Genomic DNA, 24,389 nt, shown 5'->3' with positions numbered 1-24,389 from the left:
TGACTTTTGCCAGGGAAGTCTGCCCACCTGTCAGGAGATATCAGCACTCAGGACAGAAATTCCGAATGAAGACAATCTTTTCTGTCCAATACTCAGATGAATTAAACACACCCCATTAGCTTTCAGCTGGTGCTCTCCTTTCAAGCCTGTTTGGGGGACCGTAATTTCCCCTCGCACACTTCATTTCTTCACCTTACGAGGCTTGGTGCAGAGGTGGTTCACAAAGTCCAATGCTAAAATGAATACACTTTTCTCAACAGTGATCTCTTGGGGATTAACAAGTACAGCTGTTGAGTTCAAGGATCCTGGTACAAAAGTACCTTCCCACAAAAGTCCGTGTGTAAGTGCCTGTGTCAATCCCAGAGAAGGGCTTTTAAAATGGAACAGAACAGTTTGTTCTTCTTTGTTTTCAAATGCCTTCATTAGAGAGATAATTTAAGGGATTCAGTTATTCACTAAAATATTTATTATGTACCTAGTATGTGCCAGACAGTGTTCTAGGGGCTGGGGATACAGGATGAACAAGTCAAGCAACCTCTACCCTTACGGAGCTCACATTCCGGTCAGGATGACAGGCAAGAGACAAACAAGTGAATATTCAGTATGATGTCAGGTGATTGGTAAGTGATAGGCAGAAAACAAAGCATAGTAAGAAGCTGGAGAGTGATGAGGGGGTGCCATTTTGGAAAGGGTGACCAGAACAGATATTCAAGAAGAATCCTGAATGAAGCAAGAGAAGGTACTGTGATTGAGAGTTGCCAAGTGCAAAGGCCTTGAGATGGGAGCATGCATGGTGTCCCTGATGAACTATATAAGAAGGCCACCTGCTGGTTTTTTAAACAGATGCCCTGGGGTGCCTGGTTAGCTTACTCAGTAGAGCATGCAACTCTTGATCTAAGGAAGATGGAACCAGTAATAATAACAGCAACAACATCAGCTAATATTTACTGTGGATTTACTATGTGCCTGGCACTGTGCCAAGGCCCAAATGTGGACTAACCATCCGATTCAATCTTCACAGGTGGGAACTATTATTATTCCTATTTTATGAACAGGAAATTGTGGTTCAGAAGTTAAATAACCCACCCAAAGTTATCAATAACCTGACATACAGATTCAAACAGATCTGTCTGCTGCTAGAGCCCATATTATTAACAGCTGGCCATGGAGCATGTTTTACACAGAATAAAACAAGTCTTTCCACTCACCCACAACATTTAAGAACAAGAAAGTTAAGGCTAATGATGAGAACTTCAAGTTCTCATTTTGGGGGGGTGGGGGTCACGCCTACCAGTCCAGCCAGCTGCCAGAAGTGGATGAAATTTTCTCTTCCCCTAAGTGCAGAGCTTCAACTTGGAATTTCTGATGTCTGCATAAAAATATGGGAGGAACTACAAAACTTTTTCTTTGTATTCTTTGAAGGGCCTTTTCATAGTTGCTTGGCTTTTATCCTGCACTGTTCTCCTCATCCATTTTCTACCTAACTTTAAGAGAAAGGAGTGGTTTTTCAGGGGGAAAATATCAAGTTCAATCAAGTCAAACACAGTTGAACACCCATCTCTTTCTTTTCTTCTTATTGTGGTAAAATACACATAACATAAAATTTACCACCTTAACCATTTTTTCATTTTTTTTAACTTTATTATTTTGAGAGAGACAGAGTGAGTGGGGGAGGGACAGAGAGCAAGAATCCCAAGCAGGCTCCATGCTGCCAGCACAGAGCTCAACATAGGGCTTGAACTCACAAAACTGTGAGATAATAACCTGAGCCGAAACCAAGAGACTGATACTTATCCGACTGAACCACCCAGGCGCCCCACCACCTTAACCATTTTTAAATGTACTATGCAGTAGTATTAAGTACATTAAGTAACTGTTGTACAACCATCACCACCATCCATCCCAAGACCCTTCACATCTTCTAAATCTGAAAGTCTGTACCCACTGAACACTCCCATATTTACCCTCTCCCCAGCTCCACAACCACGCTTATACTTTCTGTCTTTATGATTCTTACTATTCTAAGCTCCTCCTATAACGTGGAATCATACAGAATTTGTCTTTTTTGTGACTGGCTTATTTCACTTAGCCTTAGGTCTTCAAGGTTCACCCACGTTGTAGCACATTACAGATTTCTTTCCTTTTTAAGGCTGAACAACATTACATTTCATATGTATAGCACATTTTGCTTATCCATTTGTCTATTGATGGACACTTGAGTTGCTTCCACGATTTAGGTATTGCAAATAATGCTAGGAACATGGGTGTACAAGTATCTATTCGAGACCCCACTTTCAGTTCTTTTGGAACACACACCACTTTTTATTTAGAATCTTCAGAATGCTCTAAAGAGAGAAATGCCGGGGCGCCTGGGTGGCTCAGTCGGTTAAGCGTCCGACTTCAGCTCAGGTCATGATCTCACGGTCTGTGAGTTCGAGCCCCGCATCAGGCTCTGTGCTGACAGCTCAGAGCCTGGAGCTTGTTTCAGATTCTGTGTCTCCCTCTCTCTCTGACCTTCCCCCATTCATGCTCTGTCTCTCTCTGTCTCAAAAATGAATAAACGTTAAAAAAAATTAAAAAAAAAAAAAAGAGGGAAATGCCAATATTTCTCCCCTGCCTTTTAAACTGTTGGCTGATCCAATGGGTTTTTCTCTAGTGAAGTCTAACACATGTGCTGTGAAAGGCTTTCTTTGTTCATGAAATCAAAGAGTTCTCCAAATGACTTGTGGTCTGTTATTTCTTGTTAATTAAGACTGTAACAGGAGAGCTATAGGCAAAATAATCAAACTTCCTTGCAACCCAAAAAAATCATTTGAGCCTAGTTCTTTTCTACACATAGACACAAGTGTGTGTAAACGTGCACGCACACAAAGACACACACACACACACAGAGCCCTAAACAGGCTGAGGAATAATAGTTTAATGATGCCAAATTTGAAAAGAGGAAAAGGGATCATGGTTAAATGTAGGGTTCCAAGTCTTTATTTAAATAATGTTTTTACGGGTACTTGGGTGGCTCAGTCGGTTAAGCGACTGCCTCTTGGTTTCAGCTCAGGTCATTATCTCATGGTTCATGAGTTCGAGCCTGGCCCTTAGTTGGGATTCTCTCTCTCTCCCTCTCTTTGCCCCTCTCCTGCTCACGCTCTCACTCTCTCAAAATAAACATTAAAAAAGAATCATTTATACATGTTTTTATTCCACTGTAAAAATAACATATAATTTTGTTTCTATCTATAAAAACAATAGATAATTTGAAAAATAAAAAAAAAGTAGAGGGCAAAAACGTCACCCTCATCCCACCTCTGAACAACTACAATATTTTTTATATATTTGTTTCTTGTGCATTATCTACATGCACTTGTTTTAACATAATTATAAACAATATATATATATACATATATATATATATAAGACATTTTATTCTTCCTTCACTTAATATACTATGGCAATCTCCATCTTGTCACTATGCTCTGTTTATTATTTTTAGTGTCGGCATAATGTTGCATTGAGTAAATGCCCAGTCTTTACTTTATAATTACTACATTATTGAGTATTGATTATTTTACATTTTACTTAATCTAAAAGATGTCATACACTTTCATGAAGAAAATTCTGATCCTGTATCATAACTTTGGTTCTGGTAGAGCTTTACTTATTCAGCCTCCAGCTACCAGAATAGGCCAAGAGATATCTAGATATAACAAGTGGCTGCTCAATCATCACTTTTCAGGCTTCGTGAAGCCTCAGAGATCTGCTGTACTGGTTGCAAATGGTGTTCCCTAGACAGAGTTGTGCAGTGTACAACCCACACAACTGGTCACACTGCCTTTACCTGTTCATACCCTCTTGCACCGTCCATGCAACTTCAACTTCCCTCAACATACTTTATGGTCCCAATCTCTTACTCTTCCTCTCTTCACTCTCCTGTCTAGACCTACAGCAGGGCATATTTGTCTATATTGCTGGTGCATGTAAATATATCTACAGGCTAGTCTCCAGCCTCTCTAGAGAATAATATAGAAATAATTGTCAAAATTCTGAAAAAAGATGCTTACTTTTTGAGCCATCAATTCTACTTCTAGCAATTAATCTCATAGAGAAAATCAGATAAGGGTGCAGACATATGAACAAGGATGTTTTCATAATATATGTTACATAGTAGAGAAAACTAGAATGTCCAGCTATGGTTAAATAAATTATGTATTATAGAGCCATTATAATTTGTGAAACTGACTTTTGTGTGCTGACAAAGAAGGATATTCCCAATATAATCATTAAGGGGAAAAAGCAGGCACAAAACAGTGATTATCATCATAATTTTGTTTTAAAAACTTCCTAATGAACAGGAAAAATTCTAAATTCTAAAAATTCTAAAATTCTAAAGGGATTCTGAATTTTTAAAAACTTATATGTATTATCCTTTTTTCCACAATGGAAATCTATTACTTAAGCAATAAAAATAATATATGTGCCTAAGAAAATTTTGCTCCTTGGGGTAGGCTTCCCCTTCCCAACTACGGGCAAGCCGATATGGGCCCCAGTCTTTCCCTGGGACAAAGTGACATAATTTCTCTGTACGAGTGAACCCAGGTTTCTATTTTGTGTCCATATCCTCTTTAATGTGCAACTAATCAAGAGTCTAGAACTTTTTATCTTGAAAATTATCATTGTCAGGACTCCTACTGTGACAGAAACCCCTCTGGAAGAGACTCATTTGTACAGCTGAATCCAGATGTTCCACAGCCTTAAAGGCTCAGCTCCCTCCTGTCTCTCATCTCTCTCGCCTCTGCAGTCACTTCTCCATCGGGTTCTTCACACAGTGGCAAGATGTTTGCGGACAGCTGGGCCTCCCAGAGACCCCCATGCAAAGCAAGCTGCTGCACTGTGTGAACAACTGTAAGACTCCCAGAATGGAGTTTCACTAGGTGTGAGTGGCCTGATTTAGGTCTTGCCCATCAGGAACTAATCCCTGTAGCCAGAGGGATACAATATTCTAGTGTCCAAGCCGACACAGACCCACCTGTGCGGTGAGGGGGCGGGGGAGTGTCCGACTTTAAACATGCGCTCTTCGTTTACAGCAAGCTATTTCTTCATGGGGGCACCTCATCCACCCCAGGTCATTGCACAACAGACAAAAGTATAAATGCACAGATTCTCATTGTTCTCTGCAGGTGGAGATCAGGATCTCCAATTTTTTTTTTTTTTCCTGCAAAGCCACAAAGGCCCTGCTGGAGCAACCTTGCTCTGTATTGTTCATCAAATGAACAAAAATGGTAATGATTAGTAGCCTTTGTGATTGTCAGTTGTCACAGTGCCTAGAGGGGAAGTTGATCCTGGGAAGAGGGAAGACTGTGTGCCACACTGGAGTCTAGGGGGAGTTAGACAAAATAAAATAAACAAATGGGCAGAAGGCATAAAACACCTGGAGCTTATTTAGACAGAACCAATATTCAATGGTTTTATCTGGTCTCTCTGTCCTAAATCATTAAGGAAATTTCAATCCTTATGGCCCATCAGAACTTCATTTGAACTTCACAGGAGAGCAGAGTTTTCTCTATTAATTGTTACCTATTCTATCTAGTATTTCATAAGCAGAAGAACCATTGATGTGGCAGCTTATGACCAATCACACTTCAGAAAGGAGAGTGTCCAGGGGCGCCTGGGTGGCTCAGTTGGTTAAGCGGCCGACTTCAGCTCAGGTCACGATCTCGCGGTCCATGAGTTCGAGCCCCGCGTCGGGCTCTGGGCTGATGGCTCAGAGCCTGGAGCCTACTTCTGATTCGTGTCTCCCTCTCTCTCTGCCCCTCCCCCGTTCATGCTCTGTCTCTCTCTGTCTCAAAAATAAATAAAACGTTAAAAAAAAAATTAAAAAAAAAAAGAAAGAAAGGAGAGTGTCCAGAGGACCAGATTTCATTCACAGTATCCAAATGGATTTAAAAAATTCAGTTTGCACGTTGAAACAATCTAGACTAACCATTACTCTAGTGTTCTGAAAGAAGGAATAAGAGCATGTCTCCTTTTACAGATGTGTTTAATATCTAGTAATAACTACCAGGAATCTATTTATATGGCTAATTATAAAGTCACAGCTACCAAGAATAGCTCAGTACACATAGCTTTTCATACCATGTGACATTTCTTTTAATGTGGTTGGTTAAAATATATTTTTATGATATGTCCAGCTAGTTTTATGATAAGTGAGGATGTCAGATTTCTGGATTTTAAAACTTCCTGCCAAGAATATTATTCAATCTTAAAAAGGAAGGAAGTTCTGGGGCGTGTGGGTGGCTCAGTCAGTTAGTTAAGCGTCGACTTCGGCTCAGGTCATGATTTCTCAGTTTGTGAATTCGAGCCCTGTGTCCTGCTCTGTGCTGACAGCTTGGAGCCTGGAGTCTGCTTTGGATTTTATGTCTCCCTCTCTCTCTACCCCTCCCTTGCTCATGCTCTGTCTCTCTAAAATAAATAAACACTAAAAAATTTTTTAATATAATAAAAAAAGGAAGGAAGTTCTGACACATGCTACAATATAGATGAATATTAAGGACATTATGCGAAGTGGAATAAGCCAGTCATGACAAAGACTATATGATTCTACTTATATGAGTTATCTAGGTAGTCAAATCCTAGAGACAGAAAGTAGGAGGGTGGTTGTCAGGGGCTGGGGGAAGGAGGGAATAGGGAGGAGTTATTGTTTAGTGGGCACAGAGTTTCAGTTTAGAATGATGAAAAAAGTTCTGGAGATGGATGGTGGTAACGGCTGTACAACAATGTGAATGTGCTTAATGTCACTGAACTCTACAACTAAAAATGGTTAAAATGGTAAATTTCTTTTTTTATAGTTTTAAAAAATTTATTTGTTTGTTTTTAGAGAGAGAGTGAGCATGAGTAGGGGATAGGGGCAGAAGGAAAGAGAGAGAAAAAGAGAGAGAGAATCTTAAGCAGGCTCCACACTGAGTGGGGAGCCTGATGCAGGGCTCAATCTCATGACCCTGGGATCATGACTTGAGCCAAAATCAAGAGTAGGAACGGTTAACCAACTCAAGTCACCCAGGCACCCCAAAATGGTAAATTTCATGTTATGTATATTTTAGCATATGAAAAAATTTTGTGGGAGACTATATTTTTCCTTCATGGTGTTTAAGAAAGTACAAGTAAAGGTTTTCATTAATTGCAAAACCTTCATGGTAAGTGCAGTGAAACTACATGCGAGTGTGTAAGGAAAGAGAGTTTGTACAATTGCCAGCTATGAGGTAACACTTCACGAATTCCTGAAAATCCCTTTTTCTGGTCATAGGATACCTCACTGTTATTCACAAATCCAGGCCCCAAATCAAGAACCTGTGTCAGAAGAACACATGGTTAAAAGGAATAAAGTGCCTTGCTTTGTATTTTTCCCCATAATATTCATGTTTATTATTTTTTTAAGTTTATTTATTTGTTTTGAGAGAGAGAGAGAGTGAGCAGGGCAGGGTCAGAAAGACAGGGAGAGAGAGAATCTCAAGCAGGCTCCAGATTGTCAGCACAGAGCCAGATATGGGGCTCAAATCCATGAACCATGAGACCATGACCTCAGCTGAAACCAAGAGGTAGATGCTTAACCGACTGAATCACCTAGGCTCCCCTCATTTGTTTCCTTATATAGAATTCACATAACATAAAATTCACCCTTCTAAAGTTTACAATTCAGTGCTTTTTATTCACAAAGCTGTACAACCATCCCCACTAATTCCAGAACATTCTATCACCCAAAACAATGCCATTAGCAGTCACTCCCAATGCTTCTCTTCCTCCAGTCCCTGACCACCACTAATCTGGTGTCTTTTTAAATTTTTTTTCTTAATCTTTATTATTTATTTTTGAGAGAAAGAGAGAGAGAGAGAGAGAGAGAGCAAGGGAGGGGCTGAGAGAGAGGGAGACACAGAATCCGAAGCAGGCTCCAGGCTCTGAGCTGTCAACACAGAGCCTGACATGGGACTCGAACTCATGGACTGCAAGATCATGGCCTGAGCCAAGTGGGACGCTTAACAGACTGAACCACCCAGGTGCCCCTAATCTGGTTTCTGTGTAGGGGTTTACCTATTCCGGATATTTTACTTAAATGGACTATGTGGCCTATTGTGTCTGGCTCCTTTTGCTTAGCATAAAGCTTTCAAGGTTCACCCATTTTGTAGCAGGTAACAGTACTTCACTCCTTTTGATGGCTGAGTAACACTCCATTACATGGATGTACCACATTTTATGTATCCATTCATCAGTTGGTGGACATTGGATTATTTTCCACATTTCGGCTACTGTGAATAATGCTTCTGTGAACCTTCATGTACAAGTGTTTGGACAGATGCTTTCGGTTACCTTAAATATATACCTAGGAGTGGGAATCCAGAGTCATGGAGTGGTGGCTCAATTTTTAGATTTTTGAGGAACTGCCAAACTGCTTTCCAAAGTGGCAGCACCATCTTCCATTCTCACCAGCACTGTGTGAGCCCTTCCAAGATCTCTACACTCTCACCAACGTTTGTTGTCTTTTGGATCCTAGCCATACTGGTGGGTGTGAGGTGGTATCTCACTGTGGTTTTGCTTTACATTTCCTACATCTTTTCATGGGTTTGCATATAGTCTTTGAAGCAGTGTGTATTTGAATCCTTTGCCAGTTTTGTAATTGTGTTATTTGTCGGGTTGTGAGAATTCTTTATATATTCGAGATATTGAGCCCTTATTTGATACAAGATTTGCAAATATTTTCTCCCATTCTGTGAATTGACTTTTTTATTCACTTGATGGTGTTCTTAGGAGCCAAAAGTTTTCCATTTTGATGAAGTCTGATGTGCTTTTCTTCTCTTGTTGCTTGTGCTTTTTGTTACGTAAACTGTTGTTTAATCCAAAGTCATGAAAATTTACACCTATGTTTTCAGAGTTTTACCGTTTTTGCATTTTAATTTAGGTCTGATTAATTTTGGATTAATTTTTGTATATTGTACGAGGTGGGAGTCTAACTTGATTTTTTGCATGTGGATATTCAGGTGTTCCATCACTATTTGTTGAAAAGACTATTCTTTCCCCCATTGAATGGTCTTGGCACTCTTGTTAAAAATCGATTGACCATAAATTTAAGGGGTTATTTCTGGACTCTCAATTCTATTCTATTGATCTATGCCTGTCCTTATGCCACTAGCATTTGGTTACTGTAGCTTTATAGTAAGTTTTCCACACTTGATCTTAGCCAAAAGGCCGAGAAGCGATATATAGTTAAGTTTTCCAATAGAGAAGTGTGAGTCCTCCAACTTTGTTCTTTTTCAAGACTGTTTTGGCTATTTGGGGTCTCTTATATTTTCATATGAAACTTAGGATCTGCTTGTTAATTTCTGTTAAAAAAAAAAAAAGGCAGTTGGGATTTTGATAGAGATTGCATTGAACCTGCAGATCAAATTGTACCGCCATCTTTACAACATCAGGTCCTCCAATCAATGGACACAGGCTGTATTTTCTTTTGTTTGGGTCTTTTTAAATTTCTTTGCAGTTTCCAGCATAAGTCTTGCAGTGCTTTTGTTAAATTTATTCCTAAGTATTTTATTCTTTTTGATGCTATTACAAATGGGATTGTTCTGTTCTTAATTTCATTTTCAGTTTGTTCATTGGTAAGTATGTACAAATACACTTGATTTTTGTATATTGATTTAGTATCCTGCAACCTTGCTGGACTTGTTTATTAGTTCTTTTGTGTGTGTGTGTGTGTGTGTGTATGTGTGTGTGTGAATTAGTTAGGAATTTCTGTATGGAAGATCATGTCTGTACAGAGAATAGAGATAGTTTTACTTCCTCCTTTCCAATCCGATGCCTTTTATTTCTTTTCTTGCCTAATTTCCTTAGTGCTATGTTGAACTAAAGTAGAGAGGATATCTTTGTCTTGTTCCCAATTTTAGGGGGAAAACACCCAGTCCTTTCTCCCTAAATATGTTAGCTGTGGAGTTTTGTGACCACCCTTTATGAAGTTATTGAGTGTTTTTATCATAATGTAATATAATCATGTTTATTAATTATAAATTAATGGTTAATTTATTAATTATAAATAACAAAATCATTGGATTTTGTGTTCTGCGTCCATTGACATGAAAACATGGTTTAAATAAATCTGAAATTAATGAAAATTATACTATAGCCTGTTTGTAAAAACTGTTCAGTGTGTATATAAGGCTACGGTCTCTCAAATTTTTCCCAGCTACTCCAAGTTATCCACTGTTGTCAGATTGCTCTGTTTCCCTTTAGATATTTTCCTATCCTTTGTGTGTGTGTGTGTGTGTGTGTGTGTGTGTGTGTGTGTAGTTGTCAAAAATATACAGTACATTTTTAAAAATTTTTTAATGATTATTCAGTTTTGAGAGAACAGGGGAAGAGCAGTGAGAGAGAGGGGGACACAGAATCTGAAGCAGGCTTCAGGGTCTGAGCTGTCAGCCCAGAGCCCTACACAGGGCTTGAACTCACAAACCACAAGATCATGACCTGAGCTGAAGGTAGATGCTTAAATGACTGAGCCACGCAAGCGCCCCATAAAAATATACAGTATGTTTTAATAAAATTGGTATTTTACACACACACACACACACACACACACACACACACACACACAGTTTCCTCCCCTTGGGATATCATCTTGGTCCCAGCAGACAATCCAGTGTTCCATCTTTCTTTTAAGGCTGAGACCAAGTCCTTCCTTTTTTGTGGAAGCTTCCAAGGTCATCCCATATATCAGACCTCTTTTCCTTCTGGCAACAACTTAGGATCTTCCCCCCTCACTTGGTGACCTTTAGTAATATATTTTTAGCACAGGAGATGTTTGGGTTTGAACAACCTGAACTCTCACACAGTATAAACTGACCTGTAAACATCTATAGTACTGTGAGGTACTATATCACTAGTGTGATGATGGTACTATAGCCACGGTTAAATTTTGGGCCACTTTGACATCTTTTTATATGGCAGTGTTCGTTGGTGTGATAAGCTGAATTCAGCTGTCTTAAGGACTACAGACAGTCCCCAACTTACGATTACACTTTATGATGGCATGAAAGCCATATGCCTTCAGTAGAAACTGTACTTCGAATTTTGAATTTTGATCATTTCCCGGGTGAGTGATATGCTATACAATATTCTCATGAGGCAGCAAACCACAGCTCCCAGTCAGTCATGTGATCACCAGGGTCAATAACCAATACACTGAGGATAATTCTGCACCCAAACAACTATTCTATTTTTCATTTTCGGTACAGTATTCAATAAGTTACATGATATATTCAACAATTTATTATAAAATAGGTTTTGTGGGGGATGATTTTGCCCAACTGTTGGCTAATGTAAGTGTTCTGAGAACATTTATAGGTTAGGCTAAGCTAAGCTAAGCTATGATGTCCAGTGGGTTAAGTATATTAAATGCATTTTCAACTTACACTAGGTTTATCAGGATGTAACTCCATGATAAGTAGAGGAAGATCTCTATGTTTCTCATGCTGTGTCCATAACATAGGCCCCCTGTGTGTGAAAGTCTTATTACTGCATGGGAGAATCAGGGACAGAACATCCCCTTTTACTGTTAACATAGTGATTACAATTCAGGCTTCTGAGTATGATTTGAAGAAAGGGCTTTGCTGTTTTAAAGAAACAAAATCTGCAAATCACTATTTTATTGCATTTGGCTCTTACTGTCTCATTAAAAGGATCAGAAAATGGAAAAGTAAAACTGCTAATGCTAGTGTAACAAGTTCAAGTCTCACAAATGAAATATACTGACGGCAAAGGTGGAACTCAAAAAGCATGTGGAAGCCAGGAATCTTTCACCTTGGTTGGACATCACTGGACTTAAACTAACCTGCTGATGGTCAATTACAGAAGGACAAAGACCATATCTATAAAATACGTAGGAAATGCTGAAAACCTATGTAGTTAAAAATTATATCTAAATCATGACATATCACAGAGGGTTTTATTACTGGCTTTTAACTCTTTGGGAACAAGTTTGCTCCTTATAATGTGCAAATCTATTATTTAACCTTCACACTTGACTTTGAGCCCTGTGTTCACTGGACAATATTGCCTGAAACAGTAAGCTGCTTATAATAAAGAACAGTCCCATTTAACATTTAACAAATATTTTGCTTATTGATTTATTAATTGTATCTCATTAGAATTCATCTAATTTCTTCCTGGACAACCGTTTGCCGGCATGTTCACCTCAGGCTACTTCTCCTACAGCAGCTCTGAAGAGAGCGTCAGCATGGAGATGTTTAGCCTCCGTGTAAGTCCACTGAGACCTTTCTCTGTGGCAATGTTTACCACCTCTGAAATCAAATCTAAACTAGTTCCATTGATGTTTAACACTCAGACTTGGGTAGAGACACGCTTTTACCTAGAATAGGAGCTTATGTTTATTGGAAGCTTCTTAACATTGATGTGTGGCCAAAAAATTGGGGAGAATGTATACTTTTTAGCACAAGATACACAGGCCACTCTCATATGTATATTTGGTAAGAATTTTTCAAAGTACATCCTCCGGAAGGGCCACATGACAATATGGATCAGGAGCTTTAGAAAAGAACTTACCTTTTGACCCAGAAATTCCACTTCTAGAATTTGTCCTACATAAACAACCAGACAATTGTGCAAAGATGGCTGCACAAAGATATGTATGACAGCATTTATTATAATAATGATAAACTGGAGATAACCAATAGGAAAATGGCTACAAAAGACAAGTCTCAAAAGAAAAGGTTACTTCTAGCATATGATAAGTGTCTATATGTTATTCTGTCTTCTAAGATTTTTCAAATTTTATATTTTTCATTTATTTATTTAAAAAACTTTTAAGGGGCGGCTGGGTGGCTCAGTCGGTTGAGTGTCCGACTTCGGCTCAGGTCATGATCTCGCAGTTCGTGAGTTTGAGCCCTGCGTTGGGTTCTGTGCTGACAGCTCAGAGCCTGGAGCCTGCTTCTGATTCTGTGTCTCCCTCTCTCTCTGCCCCTTCCCTGCTCATACTCTGTCTCTCTCTGTCTTTCAAAAATGAATACATGTTGAAAAAAATTTAAAAAAATTTTAAGTACCATTTAGTTATCATAACAGTGTTATATTAGTTTCAGGTGTACAATATAGTGACATGACAGTTCCATACATGACTCAGTGCTCATCAAGATAAGTGTACTCTTAGTCCCCTTTACCTGTTTCACCCATCAAGATTTTTAAGGTTTGGAAAGTTTTACAGCAAAATGCCAACAATGATTATTTTGGGGTAACAGTTTCAGCAATTCAACTATTTTTTTTTTTGCTCTAATTGAATTATCTGAATTTTTTTTCTAAAACGAACATGTATTGCTCTCTGTATGTAAATAATATTATTTTTTAGGTAATACAGGCTAGTCGATCCAACATTAAAAGGCTGTCGAGGACTTTTCATGATAATTGCAAAAGAAGCTTTGGTAAAAATACTAAACCACTCTTTGAGATGTATTTTACAGAGAATCCTATTTCTGAGGTTTGGATGTTAGCTATAATACCCTGTGTTTCAAATTCATCTAACAGTTTTCCCATGGGCACTCTGCATCACAAAAATTCCCCACCAGGCCAGACGCCATAATTGCACAAGACTCTTACCAGATAGGCTCTCCAGAAGGACTGAATGATCAGTGCTGCCTCTCCTTCTGTCAGCAGGAGGGAGAGTGGCATTGCCGGGCGTGGGCTGAAAAGCAATAAAATGGTCATATGCCCCTGAGAATCCATCCTTCAGTCTCAGCAAGGCCTTTGACAACATAATGGCCTCTCTGATTAAGTGCCTCATCCATTTCCATTCTTAGAAAGCAACAATGCCATTTTTGATAGAAAAGTTTAAGCTGGGTTAGCGTGTTTTGTTTTAAAATCAAAGATGGATTTTGTTTTGTTTTGCTTTTAACCAGCAAAATCTTAAATCACTATTAACCTGCTCTGCTTTGAAAGGCTCAGGTTGCTAAAGCTGCATGTTACTCCTAAAGGTGCCACATACATAAAGCTGTGTAGACATAAAACAAGAGACACAGCAAGGGCGACTTTTAAATACTGCCTTATGACTGACACTTAATAAAGGGCTCTTTTTCCAACTTCCTATGGAAGGGAAATGAAAACAAAATATTGGCATTTATCTCTGATAAATTATGTGCACATTACAATTTAACGTGGCTTAAATTCAAGCATATTTTTTTAAAGAACGTTTTATTTATTTAAAACATTTTTAAAAATTTTTATTTACTTTTTGAGAGAGAGAGAGAGAGAAAGAGAGAGAGCAAGCATGAGTGGAGGAGGGGCAGAGAGAGAGGGAGACAGAATCCGAAGCAGGCTCCAGGCTCTGAGCTGTCAGCACAGTGTCCGACGCGGGGCTCGAACTCACGGACTGTGAGATCATGACCTGAGCTGAAGTCGGACGCTCAACCAACTGAGCCACCCAGGCACCCCAAGCATATTTTTAAGTTAAGTTCTGCTACTACATCTTAATAGGCAATAAAATATGTCAAGTGCTGGGTCAGTTGATACTGTTTGCTCTTTTTGGATTGTGCAGATAGTGATGGGATTTTTGATCACAGATACTACATTTAAAAATCATGGCTAAATGCTCTTTTCTTTTCCCTAAAAGTTTCATAGAGATACTAACTCCTGACAAGATCTTATGAGTATGACTTAATTCTGGTTCCTTATGTTTCTCTAAAGCACAGCTACCGCTGAAAAGCCAAGTTAAGTCTTTTTAGATATAGTACAAACAAATGAACTTCTGGAAGTATGTGGGTCATAGAGGCTGATCTCAAGGCAAGAACCCTGGCAATGACTTTGCAAGTAAGGGGTTCTTAAATGCCCTGGCCTCAGAGCTCTCCCTAATAACCATCATTTGAATTTATACTAACTCCCATTGTGTAGAGAGGTTGACTAAGCTACCCAAGGTCATACAGCTTGTAGGTGGCCTAGTAGGGATCTGAGCCCAAACCCATCTGATCCCAAAGCCCGGGCTGCCCTCACAATGCTCTGCTAACACCAGACCTCAACTGAGCAAACACTCGCAGATGCCCAGCTTGGCACAGAATGCAAAGCTAAGTGGCAATAATGCGTGATTCTCCAGGATGTGTGGTTTTATTTCCCCCTAAACTCTGACTTAAAAACAACAACAACAACCCACCCTTCATACAGTGTATTTGTTTGAATGAACATGTGTGCTTTTGAATTATTCCAGAATCGAAGAAATCAAAGCCAGGAAGAACCGTGGGGGTATTAAGACCATTTCTAGGGAGCACAGTGTTGTTGCCAGGTTCTGGGTCTTGGGCTGGGCAGGTCCTTTCGAAGAGACCAAGTCAAGGACAGTCTTCACTTCTTTGGAGAGATAATTACACCCTCAAAATGACAGAAACCTTTCCCTAACGTCCTGTTTCCAGTTTCACTTGCATGATGTGGTGGCTTTTTTTATTTTTTATTTTTTTTGGTTCTGTTTTTGTTTTTCACTTCTTACCTAATATCTGGCTTTCTGGGCTGCAATGGAGCATTCATATTTTGCTGGAGGCTTGCCACTGGAGACACATCGGCTCCCTGCTTTCCACATCAAATGACTCTACTCATCCACTGTCCTTATTCTTTAAGTCTCAGTTGTGTGACACCAACAAATCACATCCCTGAAGCAATTCTCCTTCACTAGTTAAAAATCAATGGCTTCTAGAGAGACCTTGGGGTTTCTAAGGAGACCTTGGTGTGTTGGCAATGGATTTATGAGACTAATATTATCATGCATTAATACTAGCTGATATTTACTGAGAGCTTTCTGGACTTCCTTCCTATCAGCCTGGCTCCTTGTGCTCCAGCCATGGTGGCCCTTTTCATCTCTTCAAAAGTGCCCTTCCACCCATGGTCTTTGCAGACCCTGCCTTTCCTCTGCCTCCAATATCCTCCTATCTGCAGCCGTATAGCTGTGCAGGTTGCTGCTTAAGGACACCCAGCAGATGGGCCAGAGGGCACTGAAACCCAGCCCATGCTCTGCCCGCTAAGCCATGCTCATGGCCTGGGGTCACATCTGCCCTGGGGTAGGAGTACCTTTTCCTAACTTGCTCAAAATCTAAGGTTGGGGGTGAGAGGGCTGACACTCCTCCGGGTTCACTCTTAACTCTTTCTTCTGATCTCCATTCCAGTGTTATGGAAAGGTGTTTTTTGTTTAGGTTAGGACCCAGTGGAGCTCTGTGTAATTTTCCTTCCTAGTCCTTGGCCTAATTCAGAGATAGAAATCTGTGTGGTTATCTAATTAATGCCCTAATCCTCAGCCGGACTGCAGGCTCCAGGAGGGCAGAGACCAGGCCCGTGTCTGCGCCTCTTGGCAGTCCCAGCACTTAGGAATTATTCCAGAACCAGAGATGTCAAAGCCAGGGAGAACTGACATTTCTAGTGGGTAGTTGATAAATGTTTGTGGAAGGAGCTCTCTGCCTGGCACAGTGTCCTAAGCACTTTCCATACATTATTTCATTAAATCCTCACAATCTTAGTAAGGATAATAAATAAAAGTAATATTAGCTGTGGTTATCCTTCTTTTAGAACAAAGAAACTGAGGCACAGAGGTGTGAAGTGACTCATTCAAGGTCACAGGCCATTTCCTGCTGAGAATCTTTTGGCCCAGGAAGCACAGGGAGTGGCCTAAAAGGGGAAGAGAAGACAGCTCAGAAGGTCACTGATGTGGAATTCAGGGTCTCGCAGCTGTGCGTGTTTAATAGAAGAAAACAAGGTCATTTGCCTAGAAGAAAAAACTGGGGAGGGAGAAAAAAGCCGTAATCATAGAAGATGCCCTCTTCATTAATTCTTACAGTAATAACTTGGCAGGTATTCATTTGTCTGACGCTCCACAGGGAAATCCGATGTCAGGACAGCAGAACAAAGTGGAGTTTGTCACTTGTATCGGAGGGGAGATTTGATGGCGCCTTTCTGTTCGGCTGCAATTTCCCTGCCTTAAGTATGTTTTTCTCTACTGATGTCATGAAATCCTCAAAGTAACAGTATTCCTGCTTTGGAATAGCAGTAGGAAAGGAGACCTGCAAATCTGGGGACAACAGGCTGGGCCAGCCCAACAAAGGGCTTTCACCAGTAATGAAACCTCGAACCGCTTTGCATGACAATGAATCTCCAAAAAGCAAAATGAGATTTCTAATAGGCCTTTAAGCAGTAATATGAGGCCACCTTTAGTGACATCCTTGCTTTCATGGCTAAATAATGGGGTGCTGTCTAGTTCCCAAACCAAGAATAAGTATGAGAGAGCCAAATGAAAAGGACTTAATCTTCTGAGTGTAGTCCCTGGGAATTATCAATCATTTCAGCAGGCCAGCGTGAAGGGATAGAAGCCATGTCAGGCCCTTTTCTCTCTTTTGGAATCAGTGCAACTGGCTTCAGGTCAAATAAAAATAGAGATCGAGTAGAGGCAGCTTCTCATCATTGGGGAACTGGGAAGGGGGAGGAGGTGCCATGTCAATCACAGGAAAAGGCGGGCAGGCTCCCTCCTCAAGGGCTTACATGGGACATAACCCAGAGCAGACAGGTTTGCATGTTTCAACGGGCAAAACAGTACCACTGAGTATGTTTCCAAGACTTGTCTTACTGGTAATGCTCATTTGTCATGTCTTTTTCCTTTTTTCTTAAATGTGAATCAAATATATTTGAACATAGGAATCGATGCTATAATTCTGAGAAAGAACAAGCATTTATTTTTCTGATTCTGTGTGTATGCATAAACACACACACAATTCTTTCCCCCTTTTTGGGTGCTAAATAAAAGATTTGCAGGACCTAAAAGAGATGCAGCACGATTTCAAAATATACAAGGGACTCTGGAAAGTTCATCTTTGTTAATTTCTACATCCAGTTCTAAAACAAGAGGGACCATCCCAAAGTGGCACTTAAACAAAATAAAGCAGAAAGCAGAAAAGCTTGCTTTATATTGAAACTTGAATCTTGGAATCCAAATTCTATCCACTTTTCGTTAGTTAAGAGACTAAGTTGTTTTCTTGGAACATGAAAGCACAACCCTGATGCCAAGCCATTTACAAAATGACACAGGCCCTAAATCAATCATCATTTATAAAGCCTTTCTAGGGCCTAAGTATTTAATAACAACTACCCATCCTATCCAGCAAAAGAGATTATCCAGTCCCTGCCCGGCCTTAACTGGTTTCCCAAACATTCTGTGTTAGAGGCATCATCAGTCTTGAGTAATAAATTTCAAATATTTGGAAGAAGTACAACAAAGGTTATCTGGAATGATGCACCCAGATATATGGTGACCAGCCATTAGGATGGAATCTCATAGGATTTTCTGTGATGTCAGGAACAACTCTGAAAATCAGTAGGGTAGAGTCAGCTGCATTACTCTCTAGCGGCCTTAAAGTGCATTCAGAAACCATGGTTACTAGGATGTGATCTGGCTTCTGCCCCCTCACTAATCACCCTGAGAGACCAACAAGCAGGTATTATCCCGGCATCAAGCTGAATCACTCTCCTAAGTTAAACACAGAATCGACTCCCATCTTACCAGCCCCATCACTGGACGTCGCATATGGGTCTAGCCAACAGAGCTCACCTAAGAATGAGACAAGGCCAGGTGCCCACCCTGTAAAGTATAACCGTGTTGAAAGTCAGGGTTGTGATACTTGATGCGTTTTGATAAACGGGTCCAGGTTGCCGTGTTGTTTAGTCTCTTTGTAATGGATTACATGTTTTCTTTAACGTGACTCAACGAAAACCTGAGGGAGACCTGCCTCCTTCCCAATCTCCCTTTTCCCCCTCCAGAGAGTGAGCCTGAGCAAGGGTGGGTGTATCAGAAGAGCAGACCACCTCCCTCTTCACGGCCTCCAAATCTCTGGCAGGAGATCTTAACTTGGTTTGTGTCATGGATCCCTTTTTACACTGGCAGTTTGGATTTCTTTTCTAAATAATATATATTTAAAAAAAAATTTTTTTTTAACGTTTATTTATTTTTGGGACAGAGAGAGACAGAGCATGAACAGGGGAGGGGCAGAGAGAGAGGAAGACACAGAATCGGAAGCAGGCTCCAGGCTCTGAGCCGTCAGCCCAGAGCCTGACGCGGGGCTCGAACTCACGGACCGCGAGATTGTGACCTGAGCTGAAGTCGGACGCTTAACCGACTGAGCCACCCAGGTGCCCCTATATATTTTTTTTAATTTGAGAGAGAGAGAGGGAGAGAGTACACAAGTGGCGGGGCGAGGGGGCAGGCAGAGGGAGGTGCGAGAATCTCAAGCAGGTTCCAAACTCTGACATGGGGCTCACTCCAACGACCCTGGGATCATGACCTGAGCTGAAACCAAGAGTCAGACACTCAAGTTACTGAGCCATCCAGGCACATCGCCCCCCCCCCAATAATACTTTTTTAAAATATGAAAGCAAAGCAAACCAATTATACTGGAATACAGTTTTCAAAATACTAAAAAAAAAAAAGACCAGAAACAGGTGGTGGGTCGCCTGGGTGGCTCAGTCAGTTAAGTGTCCAACTCTTGACTCAGGTCTTGAGTCTTGACTCAGCCAACTTTTGGCTCAGGTCATGATCTTGCAGTTCCTGAGTTCCAGCCCCTAATGGGCTCTGCACTGATGGCATGGAGCCTGCTTGGGATTCTCTCTCTCAGCCCCTTCCCTGCTTATGTGTGTGCATGTGCTCTCTCTCTCTCAAAATAAATAAAGAACAAAACAAAACCAGGAGGTGACATAATAACATATGTGTTTCTAGAGTATGCAGTAAATAGGAAGAGCTAATGGCATGTCAATTAACTGCTGTAATTTAGAAGAAGTGACATGTGTAAACGATATTTCAAGACCATTGCAACTACTGTATCGGGATGTGAAAAAATCTGATCACTATTAGTGACCAAGACACAGGTACCATGGACTCTTCTGAAGCTCGCTGCCCATGCTCATAATTAAAAGTGAGGCTAAATTTCAGTTAGAGGCTAATGAAAATAGAGAGGCAATGTGTCCACCTTCCAAGTTCAGGGACCCCCGAGTCATTGACAGCATGGCTGGAGCTAGGGAAAGGGGAGAAGACGAGGTTTACATCCAGGATGAGACTGAGAACTAAAGATTTAAAACTAAACAGGATGAATTCAAACAGTGAAATGAGACCATCTAAAAACAGATTGTGACCAGGAAGTTAGGGAATTTGGCCAAAAAGTTATTTAAATGGCTGCCTCCCAGACAGAAGGGAGACCCACCGTGATACAGTGGGTCAGTTACTGGGGAAAAAAATAAAAAGAAACCTTCATATTTTTACTCCCCAAAACTTGGGATTTATCCATAAAGCCGTTAAATTTTCAAAACAGAACTCTAATTTCTGCCACTCCATTTCAGTAACTGGCTCCTCATTCAGCCAGTTGCTCAGGCCTGAAATCTCCAAGCCATGTTTGACTTCTCTCTCACCACACATTCAATCCATCAACAAGTCTTGGTTCCAACATCAAAATATCCCAAATACAGCCTCTTCTTGCCTCCTGAACTCTGAGTTGCCATTATCTCCTGCCTACAATAGCCTCCCCACTGACCACTTGCATTGTTAAAGGTGACTAAAGTCAACTTCCCTGCTAGCCACCAGAGTAATCTTATTTATTTATTTTTAAATGTGTATTTATTTATTTATTTTGGGAGGGAGGGACAGAGAGAGAGAGAGAGAGAGAGAGAGAGAGAGAATCCCAAGCAGGCTCCACGCTGTCAGCACAGAGCTGGACCTGGGCTGGATCTCACAAACCATGAGATCATGACCTGAGCAGAAATCAAGAGTTGGACCTTAACCCCAAATGAACAACCCAAGTGCCCCCATAGTGATCTTTTGTAAAAGATAAATCAGATTCCCTCGATCTTCTCCTAAAAACCCTCCAATAGTTTTCTATCACACTCAGAGGAAAAAAGTTAATCTTTACCATGGTACCCAAAGGCCCACCCAAGCTGGGCACAGCCTAGCCCACTGTTCTGGCTTCACTGTCTACCCGGCTTTGGCCTCCCTCATCTCCTTGTCTCACTAGCCAAGTCTGTTCCCTATCTCAAGGGCCTTCAGAGTGGCTGTTCTCTCCACCTGGAACACTCCTCCTTCTGATCTTTGTAAGGTTGGCTTACAGACCCCTGTGCAAATGTTTCCTGTTTAAAGAAGTGCACCTTCCCTGGCTTCTCTAAACACCGGCAGCTCTCACCCCAGCCCTGGGATGCTCTATCCACTTACACTGCTTCATTTTTCCTCAGAGCACTTGGGTCTTCTTTACATTATGCAATATGCTTATCTGTTAGCTTAGTTGTTGATTGTCTTTATACTAAAATGTAAACCCTATGGGGGCCAAGACTTTCTCTTGTTCTCCACTCTATCTACGGTACCGAGAAAAGTACCTGGAAAAGAGTGGGCATTCAGTAGGTGTTTTTGAATGAATGCATATTATTATAGATAAGAAAACAGAGAACTTTCTTTAATGTCAGGATTTATCAGTGGTGGAGCAGATATTGGTCTTTCTCTTGCTTGGTTATTCTGCCCTCCACGTTTCATACTACTAAAGTAGTGACTGCCATTCTCCTCAGATTAAGGACACAATAAAAACGATCATTCTTTGGAGACCTCCTATGAGCCCTCTGCAATGGATGTCTTTAATTTTCATCTGCTCAACAGACCCTGCCCCTTCTTGTGGTATCTATCAGCCCTCAAGATTTTGCTTTGACAGCTCCACCTCCCTGTGTTGGGGGGTGGGGAATGTGGGTCACAGCACCTCACCCTCCAGTAACCGAGGGGTGTACCTGACAGCCAAGCTTAGCCAAATAGATGCGGTTTCCCTAGAATGTGAATCTTGAGTGGACTGGCAGAGACTATAGTATTCTTCCTGGCACTGTTGTCTAGAAAACATGGGTCTATGATTCCTGGATCACTACACCTGCTTTCTAAGGCCAGGTCCTCACCTTTTCCTTCACGTTTGTGAGTTATCTTTTTTTTTCTTTCAGTATATACCCTTTTCCTTAAGTAGCCTTTAAATTTCTGTTGCTTGTGACAATTTCTCTGACACCATCTTAGACCTCATGGCAACCCTGCAATGTCATCCCCAAGTAACAGGAGAGAGGAGCATGGCTGGCGAACGGATTATTTCCAGGTTGCCCGACTGTGGCAGGCTATATAACACTTCCCCAAGATGTCCTCATTCAATCCCCAGACTCTTGAATGGATACGTCCCCTTATATGGCAAAAGGGACTTTGTAGAAGGAAAGGATTTTGAGATTATCCCAGATTATCTAGGTGGGCCAATGATATAGTCCCAAGGATCTTTGTGACAGGGATGCAGCCGCAGATGACACCACAGGAGTAGCTGTGATGATGGACACCAGAGGTCAGAGTGAGGCAAAGAAGGGGCCATGGGCCCTCCAGAGTACAGGCGGCCTCCAGAAACCAGAGAAGGCGAGAAAACAAATTCTCCTCTAGAGGCTCTGGAAGGAATTGGTTTTACACTTCTAGCCCCGAGAACTGTAAGAGACGACACCTGTGTTGTTTTGAGCCATCAGTTTTGTAGTAATTTATTAAGCAGCTATGGGAAACTAATACCCCAACTAATAAATGGCAGAGCTCAGGCTGGAACCCGTGCTGCCTCGAACAGCCTCTCTGGGCTTGTTACCAAAGAGTCACCTAGAAACAACAGGAAGAAAGGAAGGAAGCAGGACTGTGTGCCGCAGAGAAAAGGTCTACCCACATGCCAAACCTCCAGCGAGAAAGAAGCACATAGTGGATTTACGCATCCCAGCGTGTCCTGAATTCAGGAAACAGCTCTCCTTCCTTCCTATTTGAAGACAAATGCTAATATAAAGAGCAAAGTTGATTTATTATCCTCATGAGGCTCCTAGCCTCTGAAGTTACCCATCTATAAGACAAAATAAAATTAAAAGATTTTTTTCCTTTCAACAGGACACGACAGCAAATTTACTGCCATGCCACCTTTTAATTATGATCCTTAGTGCAACATGCATGCTGTTTCCTGTGCCATTTAGAAGGCACGAACATTTTCCTTCAGATTATTAACCTTCTTGCAAACAGACCATCATACGAATGGCTGGTGCTTGTCCTCAAATGGCACGGTGACACTTTTGTTTTCACCTCAGCTTTTGATCATAAGATACCTTTCATCGACATGAAAGTATTGTAGTTTTTTTTTCTTTTTTTTGTCCACGGGCTGAAATTTGCTGAAAAGACATTTCACCCAAAGCAAGCTTTTCTAAAACACAATCTTTGTTTCATTGAAGGTCTCAGCTTTAATGATGTCTTTCATGAGCCTTCTCCCCTGAGACATGGGACCAGATAGGCAGCAGGGCACTTTTGTTCCTTGTGCTTGTGTAGTGATTTCTTTTTGCAAATGCATCTGACCAATTCCTTTTGGTCAAAATAAAAGTGAAACTTTTCTTGTTCTCAATATGATAGCAAATAATTTCCTTGTTTCCGATTGGCTGGTTGAGTCACGACTCTATAACAAAAAAGAGGATGATGCCAGATTCATAAATAGGAGGAAAGGCATCAGAAGATATGATGTAACCCACCGCTGTTGAAAGGTAGGGAAGAAAACACCCTCATTAAGCTCTCATGAGAGCATGTAGCACATTGTGTTATTGGTCCCAGTTATTACTCTTCTCCCTGGAAAAAAAGAATTGTATATCTCTGCTCTGCCATATGCCTTGCAGTCTCTGCCGGGGGTGGTGTCAACCTCCCTATAGCACTGCTATTTGGCTTGGCCATGGACTTGTATCGGCCAATGAAACGTGAGCAGAAGTAAGGTTTGCCACTGCGTAGATGGGCCATTGCCCTTCTCTCTCTGTCATGAGAGGGAGGGAGGGGGCTGTTCCTTCAGCCTGGGTCCCAGAATGAAAAGGGACATGGAGCTGAGCCAAAAGTGATATGCAGCTAACATAAAAAAGGGGGAAGAAGAAACATTTGACATTGTAAGGCACTGAGATTTGAGGGTTGTTTAGTAACAGAACCTAGACAAAGCTAAGTTGGAATACTGGAGGCTAGTTGGGGCAATACCATGTCAGAGCACGTATCAGGACTCTTTCATTTGCAAGTAATAGAAAACTACCTCAGGGCACCTGGGTGACACAGTCAGTTAAGTGTCCAACTCTTGATTTCGGCTTAGGTCGTGATCTCATGGTTCGTGGGTTCTAGCCCTGCATCAGGCTCTTCACTGACAGCAGAGAGCCTGCTTGGGATTCTCTCTCTCTCTCTCTCTCTCTCTCTCTCTGCCCCTCCCCCACTTGTGCGTGCTCTCTCTCAAACATAATAAAATAAGATAGATAAAACTTAAAAAGAAAGAAAGCTAACTCAAATGGGCTTAAGCAAAAAAAATAATTAAAAA

The 24,389-nt window shown here is 41.0% G+C and overlaps 1 protein-coding gene across 7 annotated transcripts in view; it reads right to left on the bottom strand.

Annotated features, from left to right (window-relative positions):
• IQCK (IQ motif containing K) overlaps window positions 1–24,389 on the bottom strand; it is a 124,452-nt gene that overhangs the window by 56,060 nt on the left and 44,003 nt on the right. For 5 of the 7 annotated variants that reach the window (XM_049638371.1, XM_049638365.1, XM_049638366.1 and 2 more), the window contains one exon: window positions 13,636–13,720. The exons of the other annotated variants lie outside the window; for them this stretch is intronic. In XM_049638371.1, coding sequence (XP_049494328.1) covers window positions 13,636–13,720 — 85 coding nt within the window. The remainder of the gene's footprint in view (window positions 1–13,635; window positions 13,721–24,389) is intronic. 7 annotated transcript variants of the gene reach the window in all.

Source organism: Panthera uncia, chromosome E3 (assembly GCF_023721935.1).
Source record: "Panthera uncia isolate 11264 chromosome E3, Puncia_PCG_1.0, whole genome shotgun sequence".
Taxonomy (NCBI): domain Eukaryota; kingdom Metazoa; phylum Chordata; class Mammalia; order Carnivora; family Felidae; genus Panthera; species Panthera uncia.
The sequence above is the reverse complement of the archived record's forward strand: the minus strand, read 5'-3'. Positions and strand labels throughout refer to the sequence as shown.